At 42.0% G+C, this 16,447-nt stretch overlaps 1 protein-coding gene across 3 annotated transcripts in view; it reads right to left on the bottom strand.

Moving 5' to 3' along the window:
• The window catches only part of lef1 (lymphoid enhancer-binding factor 1), a 39,565-nt gene that overhangs the window by 5,570 nt on the left and 17,548 nt on the right, over positions 1-16,447 (bottom strand). For 2 of the 3 annotated variants that reach the window (XM_026304407.1, XM_026304408.2), the window contains exons 4-10: positions 11,795-11,927; positions 8,217-8,307; positions 6,525-6,644; positions 5,584-5,746; positions 4,697-4,804; positions 2,948-2,996; positions 2,206-2,247 (exon numbers count right to left, since the gene is read on the bottom strand). In XM_026304407.1, the coding sequence (XP_026160192.1) occupies positions 2,213-2,247; positions 2,948-2,996; positions 4,697-4,804; positions 5,584-5,746; positions 6,525-6,644; positions 8,217-8,307; positions 11,795-11,927 (699 nt within the window). In that variant the 3' untranslated portion in view covers positions 2,206-2,212. The remainder of the gene's footprint in view (positions 1-2,205; positions 2,248-2,947; positions 2,997-4,696; positions 4,805-5,583; positions 5,747-6,524; positions 6,645-8,216; positions 8,308-11,794; positions 11,928-16,447) is intronic. The other variant, XM_026304409.1, reaches the window with a different exon arrangement.

The raw sequence follows: 16,447 nt of genomic DNA, 5'->3' as shown, positions 1-16,447 counted from the left end.
GCATGTCAACAAAAGAGCGCCTTCATCAGGGTCTAAGTAAGATGACTCACATGCAGCTTTATGATAGTTTGCAAGTGTTTGCAACTCCATGGCCCGCACTAGCCAAATTAAAAAGCCACCTTTGTTAGGAGTGTCTCCCCCATGTGAAAAAAATGTGCAGTGGCTGAAATGTGAGAAAGCCTTGAGGGCATGTATGTGTCTCAGCCAGATAACTATCTCAAAGGCAGTGAAACAGCAGGCTTAGTCAGACAAAGGGCTAACAGCACAAGAGGAAGCATAAAAGAGGGAGAGAGAGAAACAAAATAAAGAAGGGTGCAGAAACAGCGAGGGAAGGAGCAGTCGGTGTAGGAAACCGGTGCTGGGACATGATGTGAAGATGTGTGGGGAGGAAAAGATGGAAAGCTTAATTTCACAATGTCAGAGTAATGACTTCTCAGAGTGCTGTTCCACTGTGAGAGCCAGCTGTGTGGTAGGCCCAGTGTTTGACATGCTAAAGATAACAAAAGAAAACCAACGCCAAGCCATAAAACGCTGCACGGCGACTCAACTCCTGGTTAACCTCACAGGCAGAAAAACTCAGCAGAGGCTCTAAAATATGTTAATATGAAAATGTATTAAGTCAATTTTCCCTTCATAAAATCTACGTTACACACAAGTGTTTCATGCTGTTATGCTGAATAGTCATTTTAAATGTACAAGCACTAAAACTCAAACTGAATGGAGCAAATGCTCACTATACTTGAACCACTGTACAATTGAAAATGTCTTCAAATTGTGACTCATTAATAATTTTCCTTCCAGATTTTTCATATAAGGGGGGAGACAGATGGGGTAGAGGCTGAGGCAGACGAAAGGAAATAGACAAACGGGTTCATTTAAAGATGTTTTCTGGCTTCTACACCAAGCTAACCTCAATCCAGCTCTTTGGGATCTGCATAAATTGAGGGCTTGGGGAGTTGTGGCAGTATCCTTGGTATTATGCATATTAGTTTAAGGCTGTCACTGAGAATCAGCAAGGGTGTCCATCCTGCTGCGGCTAGGCGCTGCTAATTATTGGATCAGAGATAAAGTACTTTTTAGAGCTCGCTCTTTCTGTGCTTTGAAAAGTGGCTGTGGTGTGGGAAAGAAAGAAAGAAAGAAAAGCAGCCCAATTTTGGGTTCAGGGAGAGCCACTGGGTCAGGAATCGATCAAGTGGAAAACCTTTGTCTGGTTGGGGTGATTTCGACGCAAGGCCAGATTTGTTACATCTGCTCGGCTTTTTCTGCTGCAGAAAGGAAGCGGAATAACAGGATGCTACCATACTCGCAGGGAGGGAGAGGGAAGGGAAAAGATCCAGAACGAGCAGGGAAGATTGAAAGAGGGAAAATAGAGTTGCCCTTGCCACACACTGGAAACATTAATCCTTGTCTCTACAAAAAAAAAGAAGAAAAAAAAAGGACAGGTGAGAGTTTGGTGAGGGTTTAAAATGTCATTTGAGTCAATATATCTCAACATATCTTCTAGGTGTAACCAAAAAAAAAAAATTATAATAATTTACATGTTGCTTTGTTATGAAGACACCCTGAAACCCCAGATACCATGAAATCTTATTAAGGTATAGCATCTCATTAAGTTCCTGCCAAACAAGCTGCTGAGTCTTGCTCTGCTTCACAAATATGCCGAGACAACACATGAACTCCATATGGGGCTGAGCTGACGTTTTAGCTTCCACCAGCAGTAACAAAAAAAAAACATGTTTGGGGCTTGTAAAACTGTTTTCAGATGTATTATTTAGCCCATATTTGGAAACATGGAGTGGATGAGTTGTCTAATTCACTATTTTTCAATGATGTTTTTTTTTTCAGTTTTCTAACACAAGTGTAAGCCATAAACTGCTGAGACAACAGCTGACCTTTCATCCAACCAGTTTTCACCCAAAAAAAATAACCTAAAAAAAAAAACCACACTGAACTGGCCATTTCAACAAACATACACATGCACGTAAAAAACCCAACGGCTATTGTGCTGAGGCCTTTGAGCAAACTCCACAGACAAAGCACAATCCCTTTTAACACCACCGACACAATGACCATGGCGAGGTTAGGGTGGACCTTTTTAGGATTAGTCTGTGAGTACATACTCTCAAGTTAGTGTTTAGCATTTTCAAAAGACTTGACATATATTCAACGGGACCAGACAGGGAGGGGATAAATGGGTTGTCTTACCATTTTCTCAGATGTACGCCGTTTTCATTCTCTGGCCTGTACCTGCAGAAAATTGCATCTTTTTTTAAAAAAAAGGTGTTTGGACAGCATAGACTTTAACTGTCCAATTTGCCTACACACTGTACAGACCAAAAAATATACTGACATTTTACTTAAGATGTAATTCTCAATGGATTACAGTTGCAGTGCTGAGAGGAGGCTCGAAAGCGCAACTAAACAAGGTCAGCAGAAAGACATACTGTAGTGTAGCAAGCGACAAATAGTGCAAAGCCCAGAATCCGTAAGTAGTTGTATAGAATGGACAGACTAATCCCAAAGTAGGTGTAAAATGTAAAGATGAGGATGACAGAAAATAGCAAAGAACAAATGGATGGAAGCATAGATACAAAAAAAAAAAAAAAAAAAGTCGACTAGGGAAATTGAATGACTATACTGCCTGCACAGAATCAAGCCGGTCTGCTGAAGCCATAATGAAGAGAGTAGGTGACTTTAGTATGCCTCTGCTATTGCTGGTTGTTCATGTCTACTGGAAAAGCAGTTTTTTTTGTTGTTTTTTGTTTTTACAGCTTTACAGAATGCTCATTAGTCAAAATGCAGCATTATACTGAAAAGATTATGTGTATTCTGTGGGAAGTTGGTGTAACTCACATCTTCAAGATGCAACACACACTCAAAAAAACCAAACAAACAAACAAATAAATAAATAAATAGAAGGAGCTTCAAGCACTGGTGCGGTGCTCACCTGTGGCCGATTCCTGCATCTTCTCCCTCTTCCGCTTCTTCTTCTTTCCCTAAAAAATATACAGAGGAACACATAAAGTGTGGCTCCAGCACTCACGCTCACTAGACCACTCTGATATCCTGCTGCTGAATGCCATGTTCACTCATCCCCTGCTGGGCATCTAACCAGCATCCCTCAGGCTCCAAACTCTACTGCAAACTGCCACGCTGAGAGGGACAGATAAGACAAGAGTCTGATTTGATACAAGTGGGCTCAACCTGCTCTTTACTTGTCTTAAATTATTCACTTTTTTTTTTTTTTTTTGCCATCCAACCATATTCAAGTGGTTTGTCCCAATGCTGTGACCAGTCTGTGTCAGACTTTCACTACATTAGAAATCATGCTAATGACAAATATTAACATAAAGTGCAATTAGGACGGCTCACTGTAATTAGGCTAGTCTAGCACAGTGAAGAGCGCTACTCTTCTTCCAGCACGGTAGTGGGAGTGTGTAAGGATTTATAGCTTATGCTAAATCCCCAGGGGGGAGACTATAGGTATAGATAGCAATGTAGAGTCATTCTAGTCAAATATGAGCAGCACTTTGGTTTCCTGCTGCAAAGTCTGCTAATCCACTTATTCATAAGCTAATCTGCCTTCTACTGCTGCAGCAGACAGGGAAGAAGAGACTGAGTGAGAGTGGGTGAGAGAGGATGAGAAAAGTGGTACACAGCAAAACTGCATGCTCTCCATGCCAGTGTATTACCTGTTTTGGGTGTTTCCAAGCATGATGTGCTGCCTGTGTACAGCTGAGCATTTTGTTTGTGGGTGGGGTCAGAGAATAGCGCTCACAGGGGTAAAAACAATAGGAAAAAAAAAAAATCTTTGCAATAAACGTATCATTTTGCTTTATCGACAATCGTCTAGTTTTCTTCCCCATCTGTCAAATATGTTTGTAGTAACAACACTGGAAATGAAATGGGAACTGGGCTAGCTGTCACTAGCTGATGTTGTGCATCTTTAACTGTGCTGTGCTTCACTGGGAGCAGAGCTGTGAAACTGTCTTCCCCTCAGCGAGGCATTTTGGCAGTGGAGCAGTGGAGGCAGAAGGAGGAGGGATACTGTCGGTGTCCGAGGGGAGGCAGATAAACACCACAAAGCACTTTGGTGGTGGAGTGAATGTGAGTGCCGGAGCCACACTTTTAATAAAGGCTGGTGCTCTCTGTCACAACATCATTCACACCACATACACAGAAGACAGATTTTGACACCTTCCAATTACAAACGTACGAACACACACAAACTGATGTAGACCATAAACAGAAAAAAATCCAGCTGAACCTCCTGCATTTACAAACAAAATGGGCAGTAAGGCGAGCAAAGGTTGCTGCTGCTGAATGCTGTATGTACGATCCAGCCTCCTCAACAACAGTTGCTTTTTGCATCCAAAGCTCCATGCTGATATGGAACATCAAAGACTAGCATAACCATTACCAGGCAATTTTCACTCACTGTGGCAATAATAATGTCCATGATACTACAATCCATTTTAGTGTGGATGGTAATATAACACTGAATCACAGCGTTATGAATTACACATTAGGCTGAAACAAAGGGCTCACAAATGGACTAGTGACAATTAGTGTGTGCGATTATTGTGTGCCATTTAAAGAACAAGTCATGCAGTGCTGACATAAACAAACAACATAAACCAACATCCAGTACACACACGCACGCGCACCTCTGCCAATCTGTTCTGTTGATACTTACATAATTGTCTCGAGCAGACCAGCCTGGATAGAGCTGCATGTGGAGCTGCCGTTCCTTGCGGGCTAACTCATAATACTTAGCTTGCTCTTCCCGAGATAAAGCATGCCACTGTTTCAGTACAAAGGAGATTAGGGGAAAAAATAGCATACAGTCAATTACTGGCATGCACTTGGATCTCTCTAGCACTGAGGAGTGTGCTGGTGTTTTGGTAAAGAAAGAAAAATCTTTTTAACTAACAAACATTTGGTGTAGAGAAATGGGGAGGGAAACTGAAGAACGAGGAAACATGATGAAGAGATTAGAACGTAGAAAAGAGATGGAAAGAAGAGGAGGGAAAAAAAAAAACTGATTTCATATCAAAACACTGGTTCCAATTTAGCAGCACTTTTTATTCAAACTATGTCAGCGAGCAATTACCCTGCACAGGCCACAAACTAGGCTTTGCTGTGGCTGGCTGCCTCAACCGCTAGGCCTATTCGTTAAGGCCTTTAACATGGCTCTGTGGTTCCACTCTTTTCCCAATCCTCAAAAGGAACAAATTTTGTCATTTCCAACCATGCTATTATGCAGGCATGTTTTATTAAAGCCAATTTGATTAAATGTCAGTTAGATAGGCAGTCTGTATCTGTGCTGCTGAGAGGGAAGTAACTGGCTGAGGCAATCATTATGACAATAATCACAACTAGTTCATAAAAAGCCTGCATGTTAACAAAGAGAAGAATCTTTGTACTTTTTATTCTAATTGGGCCTAGAAAGTCAGTCCATGCAGGCTCTTTAGAGCCATGGCATTAACTGTGATCTCTTGGCGATTTAACTCAACTTCATCAAAGATAAATTAGAGTAAGAATGAGACCTGTCTGCCAGGGTACACTGATTATGTGACCTACCCTTCGTCCCAGGATCTGATTGATGGCAGCGCTCTCCTTCAGCGTGCACTCAGCGACCACATTCGCACGCATCTCTTTCATGTAGAGCATGAAGGCGTTTAGCGGTTTCTTGATGTGCGGTCTTTTGGGCTCCTGCTCCTTTTTCTGTTCATGGTGGGATTTCCTGAAGGGGAAAAAAAAACAATAGCAACAACAGAGATAGAAGTAAGGAGGAAGAAACAAACTAGTTGGAAAATGAGAGAAATATTAAAGTAAAGCAACAGAAGAGAGAAATTGTGGTGCCACAAAAGCAGCAAAACTCTGGTCGCTCTCAGCCATTGGTGGGGAAGCGTGAGAGGGGTTGCCACGCCATGGGCCCCTGCCTCTTTAATCATGTGCAGTTGTACAGCCACAGCCCTTCATGTGGAGAGATTACTTCACCAGTAATGGCAACCAAACCTTCTCATCTACAGCATATTGCCAATCGCTTAAAACCAAATGCTTAAACTCACACGCTCAGACACTCAACTACCACTCCTGCCTTCCTTTTTAATAACAATACAGTCTTGATCTGAGGATGATCATGAAAAATGAAAATATCAGTGATAACCACTTTAGGGTGCTCACACACTGGAGATGTGAATCCAGTTCATCTGTGCACTAATCTAGGACCTGTATCTGTTACTGTCTAAGTGTGTTGTGATCCCTGAGGCCAAATGAAGCAGAGGCTGTTATCAGTAGAGTGCGGGCCTTCATTGCTTATCTGCTCGCATCAAGGGAACGAGTCTTTGACAGAGGGTTTGTTCAGCAATGGCCTTGCATAGCTGTCGAGTGCACAAATACCTCGTACTTATGCTGTCTCAGAAAACTGCTGGTAGAGGGAGTGAGGAGAGAATAGACTCGAGCTTTTTTAAAAAGCGAGTGTGTGCTTGATGGAGGCATTTTGTGGTTGTAGGACTCACATGTGCATGATATCCGTTTCATGCGGTGGCTCATGTTTGACCTGTGGGTTGACGATGGCTGGGTGGGGTATCCCTGTAGCGTGGGGACCTGGAGGGCCAGGTACCATGTGGTGTGAGAACCTGCAATAACAGCAAACAACAAGCACTTTAACTGACCAGAAAGATTATAAAGTAGCCCAAGTCAAAATAAAACCTCTAAAGTGACAGTGAGCCCATGCTTTCAACAGCATACACAGGAAATGCAAAAAATCCATGCACACATACTTTTGTGCGTACGTGTTAAATGTTCACTATGTAAACAGACATTTCAGCCAAAAGAAAAGATAGTGAGGACAGAGTCATTGGCTACAGATCTGGTTTGTGCATTTCTTTTAGCTCTAAATCATTTTAGTACTGATTTCATCTACCTCTTTCCTGCAATCTTAGGGCAGAGTAGTGGAGTAAAGCTTCAATGTCCCTCAGGGGTAATCTTGCTTACAGACAGGAGTCAATAATAATTATAATAATACTGAATCAGTAATTCCCAACCTGAACTTCAGGAGCCCAAAAATGAATTTAGTGTGTTGTGAGATGATTGCCCAGGGGGATTATTTTTTATGTTTTGGAATTGACTGAATTTTGTTTCCTTCTTTTGAAATACCATAAAGTTACTGTTCGAGGACTCTAAAATTATTTAAATTAAGTGCAAACTGCTTCCAGGCTGGGGTGAGGACTCAAATGTCAGAAATGCAATATGAGATATGCTTTATAATCAATCACAATATTAAAAAGTTTGGGAATCGTGGGTTATGTGATTATATGGAAAATGTCGTGTGCGTTTTCCTCTGTATGACCCAGCTATATATAAGGTCAGGAATACAAAATGTGTTTGTTTACCTTTCGCTGTGCAACCAAAAGACAATGAGGATCAGGGAAACCAGTCAGAACTGTCACATACTGTGGTCTTTAGTATTTTTAAAATTCAGTCTCACCTGCACTCACCTGATTCCCCATATAGAAAAAAGGGTTCCTAAGAAAAAGTCCCGAGTTTGGCAGAAGTTCCCAAATCAAAAGTGGGCTAATATACTGCAGGTATTCAGGTATAAGGAGGTCTGGATATAAACGGAAAAGGAAAATTGAATGGGCTTCTATTGTTGCCTGTTCCAGAAGATTACATCTGGGATCACTCAGTGTTTGCCTGAAGCTCTGTCTTTACAAACATCAAACTGACAGAGATGGAGATAGCGGAAAAGAAAGAAAAAAACTTGAGCTATGGTGGAAAAAGAAAAAAACAACAGGAAATGGAAGTGAAAGAGTCAGTCAAAAAAAAAAAAAAGGCAGAAGGAAAAGACACTTTAAAAAAAAAAACATACTTCACAGATATGAAGTGAGGCACAGAGAGAAGTGCATTAAGAAAGCTTTGATGGAGGTTAAGCAGCCATATGGTTATGCAAGGGCACGTATGTAGTGATGTGTTTGACATGTGCTGGGCACACAGAGGAGCTGTGTGGCTGAAGCCACAGCAGTGCAGCTGGAGCAGCCAGAGGCAGACCTCCCTGTGTAGGCTGCTTTGTAGGCCAGCATTCCTCCACTCGGTACACAAAGCTAGTACAGCGTTAGTGTGTATCTGATCTGAAGAGACAGGACAGTAATTGCTCCCTGTTTACATGAATCAACTGTTCATGCTTTGGCTTTTGTGCGTCTGTGACTCACCATCCCAGTGGTGGCGTGATCTGCCCCACTCCTCCAGGAGACAGGGAGTAGAAGCTGGGCATGTCTGGTCCAGGGTGATGCCTCTGCATTCCTAGAAACACAAAAATAATACATAACTTTTAATATGGACGGGGCAGGTTTGCTCACATATTCTTTAAAATTTCCTGAATTTAACTTTGCTAATTTTGCACCATTTGATTGCAACAATCTTGTTTATGTTAAAACATCTAAATTTGACAAAGTATTAACAAAACATTGTTACAGTAACGCCAAATTACTCACATTTTTAGCTTTGACAGAGTCTTGAGAACTGCCAAACAATACCCAATCAACCTAGATGCCGAACCTATTCTGCAGATTGGTCATGCATACAGTTTTCTTGTCATTATTGATTTGTTTCCAGTATTAGTTCAAATCAATTTTTCAGTTAATTTCAGATATCATCATCACCCACACTGATGCCACCATACAGAAAAATGACACAAATGAAATCCTTGTAGTGAAACGCAGATTTAAAATTTTAACAAGAGAACTACTATCAGATCTATACTTAGTAATACAGTTCAGAATTTTAAGTCCAAGGCATTTCAATCTAGCTTTTCTAACTTTTCAATAACAAGAGGGCAAATGCCACACTTCAGAAAAAAAAGTGCAGTAAATGAACCTTAAGATTTGTTTTATATCAAACAACACTGTTTCAAATACTCCTTCCCAACTTTCCCACCCTGGGTTCTACTAAAAGTGCAAGACAAAGCTCGTCTTGCTCTTTCACCTTTTGACCTCACATTATCAGCCAATAGAGAAGGATAATATTTGATAATATTTTCTCCGCCTAACTAGATTCCTTCAGTATCTTTAAGCTGGTTAATTGATGCTTCCTCTTTGTGGCAGAGGTTGCAGCTCTCCCTGTAGACACAGGATTGACTCGGACTAACTGTGGGTGGATCTGCAGGACTAAGCTCCTCCATCTCCAGCTTGCCCGCTCCTACAGGGTTTCAAGGTCAAGGGGTCTCATTTCACAGAATGATTTCTTAAAATCAATAATGTTGCCTGCTATAACATCTATTTCATTTTTGAACTGAGCAGGTAATAATATGACCGTAGATATTAAGAACATATACAGATGAGTGGATTATGCCCACATGCATGCTCAAACACATGCACACACGAAAAGAGGGCAAATGCCTCCAGATTAGCACCATCTTCTTATCCCTGCTTGGTGCCAGACTCTTCTCTCTGCCCCTATCTTTTCTCTTCCTTTTTCTCTCTCCAGGCTGTGGTCTGAAGGGGGCTCCCTCCTCAGAGAGGCAGGACGAGCAGGGGGCTTATATCTCCAAAGCCAATGTTGCAAAGCTGGATTCATAGTGTGCATAGCACTACCCCCTGCCCACTAATCCACCACTGAACACTCCTTAAGGTGTTCCTGAGGGCACAAGGGAAGGAGGCAAGTGGTGAGGCAGCAAGGGGGGAGAAGAGAACTTGGAAGTTTTGACCTTGTCACTGACACCCCTAAGATGCCTAATTACTCACTTTCCAATTCACACAATCCTGATGACACCCAACAGAGCTTCACACCCACATTTCCTTTCAAAACAAGGAACACGAACATGATGCTCAGTGTAAAACCTGGAAATAATCGCTATTCAAATTGGTGTTCCCATGTTACATTTCATTTTTTTAACAAACTGCAATGTAAAGGTCTAAATGTAAAAATGTTCAAAGGCTCACTGCTCGCTCTTCCATCCTGCATTGCGGCCCTCCACAAATTAGAGATCATAATGAGAAAATCCATGATTGTTTTTCATAATTAATGAGCAGATCAAAGTCTGAGCCGAGTAAGGAAGGCAGATCAGCAAATGGTCGATATAAGAGAGAGAAAGAAAGAGAGAGGGAGGGGCAGCAAGAAAGAGAACAAGAGAGGATTCATTTTAAGCATCTCCAGCTTAGCTCTGGTGGTATACACACATGAATATGCCCAGGGAAATCATTTGCAGCTAATTTTGCAACTGGATCACTTGGACATGGATTTCTGTTGGGCTGTGAGTGCAAAGATCAAATACAGTAAGAAACAAACCTCCAGGGGTCTTCTCTTTTCTTCTGTGTTTGTCAGAAACTTAGTGGATCTCTATGGATTTGCAAGACCACCATTAACAGTAAATTGGAGCATATTACGTCATTACATCAACTGTATTAAATAACATATTTCTGAAATCTAAAGTGTGCATGTGTGCATGGTGTATTTATTGCTAAATCCATGTCAACACAATTCTTTCCTGCTTCCATTAGAAAAATACAAAAAGTGTCTGATGCATGTTTCCTCTGACATATGTGGAGCACAGTTTCTTTATATGTCTCACTCCCTTCATCTCACTACGCTGTGTACTCATATGCTTATTGTTATTTTTAGCTGGTTCCTCAGAACCTCACAGCCTCATCATCATCATCATCATCAGCCTACATCCTGTCTGATCCTTCTCCTTCTTTTCAACTGGCAGCCACAAAAGATGAAAGACAGGAGAAGAGAAAAGGTGTGGAACAAAACTATGGAAGGTGCAGGCCGTTTTGCATTCGTGAGAAGCTGCCAAAATTTCCAGCTGTGCGGGGCTGAGGAGCTCGTCCAAACCGCTGAGGAGCTTCTCTGCAGCTGTCAGTGCTGTAGCTTGATGTTGTTACTGAGAGGCAAACTGTGCAGAGGGAGAGGGCAGCAGAGCTCAGTGTGCCATCCCACAAGCTCCTTCAAATGAGATTGTGCTTCAAGCTGATAGGTAGGGTAACTTTACTGTGACACATTTTGGTTTGTGTGTCTCTATTGATTTCCAACACTGTTGGCAGATAGAGACGTAAAACTGTATTTTGACTACTTCATTTCTAAAACGGTAACACCGTTTAAGACTGTTTATGTGCGACGCAAAACTTTTGAGACCTTTTGCTGCTAGTTCAAATAAAATGTAATAATGCGCAATGACAAAACTGGTAAAAGTTCTCCATTAAATTCCTCTGGGGAGTAACATGAAATCCAGTCAAACAAAATAACATTACTATTGTTAATGGCAACAAGTAAGAATTTTATTTCTTTTATGATGCCAAATGTGATCATAAGGGTGTTTACTATATCAACTATCTTTTTTGTCATGGCAGGCTGCAAATTAAGGTCTTAGTCCTACATCAATCTCTGACCTTGTGTTAGCTAAATAAAAAAAAAAAGAAATCCATGCAGTGTGCTACACAGATTTAAAATTTAAACTTAAAAAGACAGTATTGTTAACAGGTTAGTGCATGGCTTCAGCAGAAAATCTTCATGTGCTATCAGAGTTGCTATCAGGAGAAAAAGTTTGAATTTAATTAATTGTCCTTCTCTTGCTTACTAAAATCAGTAGCTCAGATGTAAAATGAAAATAAAAGCCTTCGTGTCCATTTTGAAAAATGCTATCCACTGCTTTAAATCTGTTAAAAGGCTGACATTAACATCCACAACACTTGGGAACACAGATCATTCAAATTCAATTAAAGAAAAATGCATCAGATGCCACACAGTCGTCGTACAGCCTGTTAGTGTTGTGACGTGATCTGGTCTCTACCTTGTTTGTTGTTCGCATCCTGGGGGTGATGCCCAGAATGAGACCCTGGAGCGAAGTGCTCGTCGCTGTATGTGATCAGTGGCGTGAGTGGGTGGACTGCATGAGACGGCTGCACCACGGGGACTTTGTTGGACTGTGGAGAAAAATACAAGAATTAAAACCAGTATGAAAGAGCAATGACATTGTATATGAGCTTCAACTACATTATTCAATTCAATTTATTTGTATAACATCAAATCACAATAAAATCATCTCAAGACACTTTACAAAGAAACCAGACAAATCCATGTGCAGTATGGGTCAGTGCCCTGTCACATGATGTGGGGACTGGTACAGCACACAGTGCGGGTGGTCTGCTAAGATGCAGGGGCACCCTAAATATATTCAAGAAGCGTAATAGTATAGTCAAGTTGTTAAACATTTCTTTAATTTCTCTTTTAGTAGCCTGACCCAGCACCTCAAAACTTTGTTCAGCAAAGGTCAGCAGGATCAGGAACCTTATTCCCTCAAGGAAGGAGAAAAAACAACTCCAAAAGGTGCATGAGCATGTTTGAGGCGAGAGAGAGAGAAAGATCCAAACAGAGCTAGAGCGAATAGGAGCAAGCAAGCGATAGAGCAAAGAGGGCAGAGAAAAGAGAGACTCACAGGGTAGAGTTAGAGCAGAGGTCTTAGGCAGGAGATCAAAGGCAGTCATTAGCTGGTGAATAAGGGGAGTTCATTACAGAGCAAGAGCCGGGGGAAGGAGAGATGAGGGATGGAGGAGGAGGAGAAGGGGGGGTGGCAATGGGGAGAGAGAGCGCGAGTGAGACAGATGTCTGCTGCACTACTTAATGCAGGTCTAATCACGTCAACAGTGGCCTGGTGGTAGCCCCCCCATCCCCGGCTGACTCAGAGAGACCTGCCTCCTGACAACTAAAATAGACCGAGCCAGGCCCAAAAGGCCCCAGCCCCAACCCCCTGGCCAACAGCGCTTACATGCTTCAGCAGCACTGAACACATGGTAATGCTTAGCCATGCTAAATCTACTATTCACAATCTGAGGCCAGCACTGAGCTGGAGTCAAAATATCACCTCTACAGGATATATGGCTAATCGGAGAGACATCAGTTCACCGTTGGGTGAGACACATCTTACATCAAACAGCTCCCACAAGCTTTGAATCAAAGAGAAAAACTTCATGAACTTGTAATCCAATGGGAACAGTCACCTCATTAATAATGTTGTTGAAGATAATCATCTAAATTTAGTATGAGTAAAGAATTTTTTTATTAGCTCAGACTTTATTGTGTTAGTGACGTGTGCACCTAGATCACATTCCTGCAGTGTTATGTGGTGACTGGTGTTCCTCCTCATCGACTCCCACCACACACACAAATACGCAAAACCTCCTGGACACAAGGGTGGCTGGAATGTCTGAGTTTCCCTGAGTCTCTCGCAGACTGGCACCAAATCTCAACTTAAGACCCCCCTCTCTCCACCTTCTGGGAATGTCCTAAGCAGGAACACAAAGACCAGTATGTTTGGTGTGTTCTTGGTGTCCCTATCCACATGAAGCATCATTTACATCAGGCTCCTAATCAGCCTGAGAATCCCATCTACCAGTGCCAGTTTCTTTCCAAGTCTCATTTTTGATAAGACCCTCAAACTGCATCATCTAGGACAGTCCACATTGAACCATGTGAGGTTGCAAAAACGTCCTGCTTCAGGAAAGAAACAAATTCCTGCCTGAAATCAAATTAAGTCATGATGCAGAGGCATTTCACACTAGTACAGGTGAGTCGGGTCTTTTGACCTCAGTCAACAAGAGTCAAAGGTAACGGGATAATCTGTGTGTGGGAGTGTCGGACCTTATCCTACAGAGGGGTGTGGGGTGATTAGTAATGCATGCTAACCCAAAAGGAGGGCTAACCAGGACCGGGTCAGCTAGGACAAGCCTACACCAGGGGCTAAATGATGGCATTCTCGCCCATATTATTTTACGCCTCTCTGCTCCCATTTGTTATCCTGTGGGAATGAGATAAGAACCTGGGGGATTATCGTTTTAGCGGGGAGTCTTCTCCAAATGGTAGTAAAGAGAACAGACAGAAAAGTAATTAGAAGCAAAAGTTAGTCTTATACTATACTTGTATACTTCTTGACACACAGATTGACTCCTTGGTGCCTTAGAAAAGAGAGCTTGTGTCTTCTACCATGAAGAGAGGCCCTCTTTTGTGCTTTTCCCAGTTACAGCTGTCAAATCCCATTTTTCTCAACTTCTTAATAAACTGGCTCCATTGTGGCAAAATCCACCACAGAAAAACCTGCAGTCCTCTGTGACCAATACAGAATTTATGGGTATTAGGCTGCACATTTACACAGACTGCATGCCCTAACTAACCATGGTTTACCTGAGGAAGAAAAGAAGAGCAATAAATTGTCAGTTAAGCTTCATAGAACTTCATATCTCTAAACACCCACACAGTATAAAGTGTGTCAGGTATAAGTTAAATACTCCCTACATGTTTTGTCTGTTTCTCTTTAAAGATACAGTCATTATGTGCTATCAGCCATCATGGAGCCACTAGTTTAATTCTTCCAGGTGGAGACTTGCTGGCTTGCTGCGCCCACTTCATAGCTCTTGGCAAGTTTACACAAAAAGAGCACAACACCCTTTTACCAATTTCCTGGAGGAAGTAGCCAGAGACGCTCAACTGACCACAACTGTGGGTCACACAGTGTCGCAACAATCTGATCCCTCTTATAACCCTTCCCAATTCTAAAAATTCTTAGCAGCAGGCACATTGTTGCAGAATGGCAGCCATATTGGAGGTCCTTTTATTGTATATGAGAAATAATAGGCTTAGGATCTTTCTATTCATATTTTTCAGAAAGGGCGAAAGAGGAAAGGCGGCGAGGATTGAAAAGAAAACGTTCCATTTGGAATTTCATATCCAGGCTTGGCCAGCCCTTTTAAAGAACCCCTCAGATGTGGTTTTAAGAGAAATTCATTGTGTGGAACTGGAGCTGGCAGGGAGCCCTCCACGGAGGAGACACTCCAGTGTGTTTCAGCACGGGGAGCCAATGACTTGGCATGCTGTCTGAAACTGGGGGTGGGGAAGGGAAATGGGACGTTTCATTTGTTTCTTTTTTGCTTTTTTTGTTTTTGTGTTTTGGAGGGAGGATTTTTCTGACAGCACGCTGGTGTCTATGAGCTTGTATTCAGTTAAATTCCACAAACATCCTGCCATGGCTGCTATCATTAGTGTGTGAATGTCTGTCTATGTGGTATATGGAATAACTATCCCTGCAATATTGCTTTTTTAGCACTTCTTCTCCCCCTCTCTCCCCTCACAGCACGGCTTTTGTAATCCACTCAATTATACCACTTCTGCAGAGTGGAGTTAAAAAAAAAAAAAAGGGAAAGCAGGAATTTTATAATAATCACTTCCCACTTCTGTAATTTATATGCAATGAGGACTCTTCGTGCCTGCAGCTACAATCAAGTGTGTAGAAACCATGTGAGGTGTTTCACAAACAGCTGGGGAGATAGCGCCTAAACTGGTGGCTATGGATTCCCATGCTGCTAAATCTCTTCACTAAGAAGCCCTTCTCACCCCAAAATGCAACCTCACCTACTCTTTTCTGCCACTTGTGAGAATTAGGATACACCAACAAAATAAGGCCTCTGTAATAAATAAATAAATAAATAAGATGACGCAAGAAATTGTTCAGTGACTGCAAACAATATCTTCAATAGTTTGTTGTGAGTTTCCAATAAAATACATGATTCCTAAGTGAAGAAATCTTTAACAATAAGTGGCAGAGAGCACACACCCTCCTGTGATTATTTAATGCAGTATTTGGCTACCATTTCCACTGACAATGTGTTCATAAAGAAGAAAAGATTACAAATGGAAAGTGTCTTTAAATGCTGAAAGTCACAGTATGAAGTGAGGGTGTGCCCATTACTGAAATACACCAGCCACCCTTAGACCAGGTGCGTTTGTGTGCAAGTTGTCCAACCTTTTCCCAACAAAAGTGAGCAAACATTCTCCTACAGCAGCTTTACAGCATTGAAAAGAAAAGGGACCATACCCTCCTCCTCCCCTCCCTCCTCTTTACCAAAGCCAGTGGAGACCAACCTGAGGAAGCTTAAATAAATAACCAATTACCATTGACAGAGCAGGTTGAACTCCACCAGCTTTGAGTGGAGCACTAAAAATGGAATGTTTTATTGGCAGAATGGCCCCTTGGCCAGGGGGTTTAATGTAACGAAACCCAATTAATAGAAAAGAAAACCCTGCTGCCAGCAAGCGAAGGAGCACCACGCGCCCGGGGTAATGAGAAGAACAAGCGAAGCCAACCACAGGGACAAAAGTGTAGGAGGCTACCAATAACAGGAAAAAACCTGCCCTGGAGAGAAATTTACATCTGTGAATCCACACCCCCCTCCCCAAATCTCTCCTCTTCCTCCTCCCTTCATTTTAGTTATCAATCCTGCATGCTACTCCAAAAGTTGAAGAGATTCAATGATCCAGAACGATGAGGCCAGCTGATAAAAATGGGGAAAACATCAGAAGGCACAAAGATATCACAAACTCAAAGCAGAGTGGTTTTTGGTGAATTACTGAGCAAAAAAAAACCTCATCTTGTGCTCTAAATGTCACCATTACA

Source organism: Mastacembelus armatus, chromosome 1, assembly GCF_900324485.2.
Source record: "Mastacembelus armatus chromosome 1, fMasArm1.2, whole genome shotgun sequence".
Lineage (NCBI taxonomy): Eukaryota > Metazoa > Chordata > Actinopteri > Synbranchiformes > Mastacembelidae > Mastacembelus > Mastacembelus armatus.
Note: the sequence above shows the minus strand (reverse complement) of the source record. Positions and strands in the feature narration are given on the sequence as shown.